We start from the raw sequence: 2,844 nt of genomic DNA, 5'->3' as shown, positions 1-2,844 counted from the left end.
GGCAGACACTGCCCCAAGTCCCATTGTAGAAAACTTCCAGCCACCCAGCACACTGCTGGTCCTCGCTCACCATCCTGAGGGCCAGGAACTCTAAGATTGAAAGGGAGGAGACAGGACACAGTGAGCACTCCACTCAGTGCTCTGGGTTTTCCTCTCCCCCAGAAGTTGTGACCATACACCCCTGACCCAGCGGAGGAGATGCCCACTGGGTGACAAGACTGACTTTTACCTCCCTTTCACCTGACTTTGTCCATTAATGTCTATATACCTATTTCTACCACAACAATGTAGATATGAACAGAGAGCAAGACGAACTTGGGCACCTGCAGTGACAGGAGCTGATTCCTGCTTCCTGACAAAACTTCTAAAAGAATGGAAAGTGATGTGGACAGTGAGGTGGTCAACAGAATAACGGACCCCCAGAGATGTCTATGGCCTAATCCCAGAACCTGTGATATGTTACCTTACATTTCAAAAGGGACTTTACAGATGTGAATAATAAGGACCTTGGGATGGAGAGATAAAGCTCAAATATTGAGGATTAACTATGTGAGCTCAGCCTAACACATCTTTAAACTCACTACACTGAGAAATGCATCATTTTTCCCAGTTCCAGTCGAGGGAAATGTGAGTGAGGGAGAACTGTTGGAAGAGGCACTGTTGTTGAAGAAGAAGAATAAAGAGGGCTCTGAGCTCAGAAATGAGGCCACACAGGAACCACAAAAGGCTGGGAAAGGAGTCCTCCCCAGAGACTCCAGGAAGAACGCAGCCCTGTGGACACTGGGATTTGGCCCACAGACTCTCTTCAGACTCCTAGCAAACAGAACTATAGAGGAAAAATCTGAGCTTTCACTATGCCAGGCTCCTCTGTCCATGGGATTCTCAGGCAAGAATAATGGAATGGGTTGTTATCCCCTCCTCCAGGGGATCTTCCTAACCCAGGGACTTAACCCATATCTCTTACACGCCCTGCATTGGCAGGCAGGTTCTTTACCACTAGGGCAACTTGGGTATCCCAGGATTTCAAGATGTTACTACCACAGGTAACTGCAGAATGAGCCCTGCTTTCAAGTGTTAACTGTAAGAAATGGCTCTGCCAGGAAACACTGGTGAGAAGAAAGGACCAGAATCTCAGCTGATGCAGGAGGAAGTGAAAGCACCTCATCTTCACGTCTGCTGGAAAGACAGGCTCCATGGGAGGAAGCCTCCTACTCTGGTCCTTTCAGCATCTCTCCCTCAGGGCTCAGACCCCTGTCCTCCAGGGCCCCACCCCTGCCCCAAACTGTGGACAGTGTGCAGCGCGCACCTGAGCAGATGACCCCCGCGTCCTCCTTGTGTCTGCAGTCATGCCGCCCCCAGCCTCGGGAAGGGCACCTCCACACGTGGGACTCATTTCCTGTGCAGTTCAGGTCGTCCAGCCAGATGGGCCCTGATCCCGCCCCAAAGTGAGCAGACCCCGTGGCATTGAGGGCTTCTCCACAGCCCAGCTGCCTGCACACCACGTGGGCATCGTCCAGGTCCCAGCCGTCATCACAGATGGTGCCCCAGGAGCCCTGGTCAAAGATTTCCACTCTCCCGGCGCAGTGACTGCCCCCTTCCACCAGGCGGAGCTGTCTGCTGTCTGAGGAGAGAGAAATGGGACAATGGGACGGTGACAGGGTTGTAAAGGGTCTTCTGTTCTGTGGGACCCTCACCTGAGCAGTAGAGGGCGCTCTCCTCTGAGGCTGCAGAGCCTGCTGGTTCTGACAGGGAGTCATTGCACTGGGGCAGCGCCTGAGTCTGGTTTCCTGAAGAAACAGCAATGATCAAGGTGTTGGTGATTGAAAAACAGGAAACTGAATTAAACTAAATAATGACAAGCAGTGGGGTCTGAGAAGAAAACTGTAACATAGCAGTTTTTGCAGTTGTTTAGTTGCTCAGTAGTTTCCAACTCTTTTTGACACTATGGACTGTAGTACACCAGCTTCCTCCATCCATGGAATTCTTGAGGCAAGAATACTGGGATGGGTTGACGTTTCCTCCTCCAGGGGATCTTCCCCAACCAGGAATCGAAATGTCATCTCCTGTATTTCCTGCATTGGCCAGCGGATTCTTTACCACTGAGCCTTTGGGGAAACCCAGGTTAACATAGCCATAAATTTTTCATAACTGTAGTGTTTGCCTCTGCTATGAAGAGTTCTGCTTCTGACAGTGCCACAATTTTTGTCTCAAGCACTAAGAGTGAGTTAAATAAGTTCTGTCCCTAAAGTGAAAGTGAAGTCACTCAGTCGTGTCCTACTCTTTGCGACACCGTGGACTGCAGCCTACCAGGCTCCTCTGTCCATGGAATTCTCCAGGCGAGAATACTGGAGTGGGTTGCCATTTCCTTCTCCAGGGGATCTTCCAGACCCAGGGATCAAACCCAGGTCTCCCACATTGCAGGCAGACGCTTTAACCTCTGAGCCACCAGGGAAGCCCTAAATCTATCTGTCCCTAAATCTATCCCTAAATAGAAAAAGCAAAATAAAACACTTTCTGAAGTATTTCTACAATTTGTCATCTACAATGTCTGTATTTTTAAAAATATTTATTGAAAATAGATCTCATGAGAAACCAAGAGGAAATGTAGACATTAGAAACAATTCCCCAGGATACTCAGCTACTAGAGTTACTTGACAGAGAATTTAAAGAGCCTTGATTAAGGTGCCCATGGAATTAACTGACAAAATGTGCACCCTGATGGAAAAAAACAAATAATGATAACAAAAACAAATAAAAATTCTAGAGCTGAAAAACTTACTAGTTGAAATTAAGAACTACAGAATTAGCATATCAGCACATTAGCTCAGCATAAGGGAGAATCAA

At 48.2% G+C, this 2,844-nt stretch overlaps 1 protein-coding gene across 1 annotated transcript in view; it reads right to left on the bottom strand.

Moving 5' to 3' along the window:
* The window catches only part of LOC104991683 (antigen WC1.1-like), a gene marked incomplete at its 5' end in the record, with an annotated part of 43,185 nt that overhangs the window by 6,883 nt on the left and 33,458 nt on the right, over positions 1–2,844 (bottom strand). Inside the window, 3 exons of the mRNA XM_010844262.1 lie at positions 8–90; positions 1,307–1,587; positions 1,643–1,787. Coding sequence (XP_010842564.1) covers positions 8–90; positions 1,307–1,587; positions 1,643–1,787 — 509 coding nt within the window. The remainder of the gene's footprint in view (positions 1–7; positions 91–1,306; positions 1,588–1,642; positions 1,788–2,844) is intronic.

Source organism: Bison bison, unplaced genomic scaffold (genome assembly GCF_000754665.1).
Source record: "Bison bison bison isolate TAMUID 2011002044 unplaced genomic scaffold, Bison_UMD1.0 scf7180017847920, whole genome shotgun sequence".
Lineage (NCBI taxonomy): Eukaryota > Metazoa > Chordata > Mammalia > Artiodactyla > Bovidae > Bison > Bison bison.
Note: the sequence above shows the minus strand (reverse complement) of the source record. Positions and strands in the feature narration are given on the sequence as shown.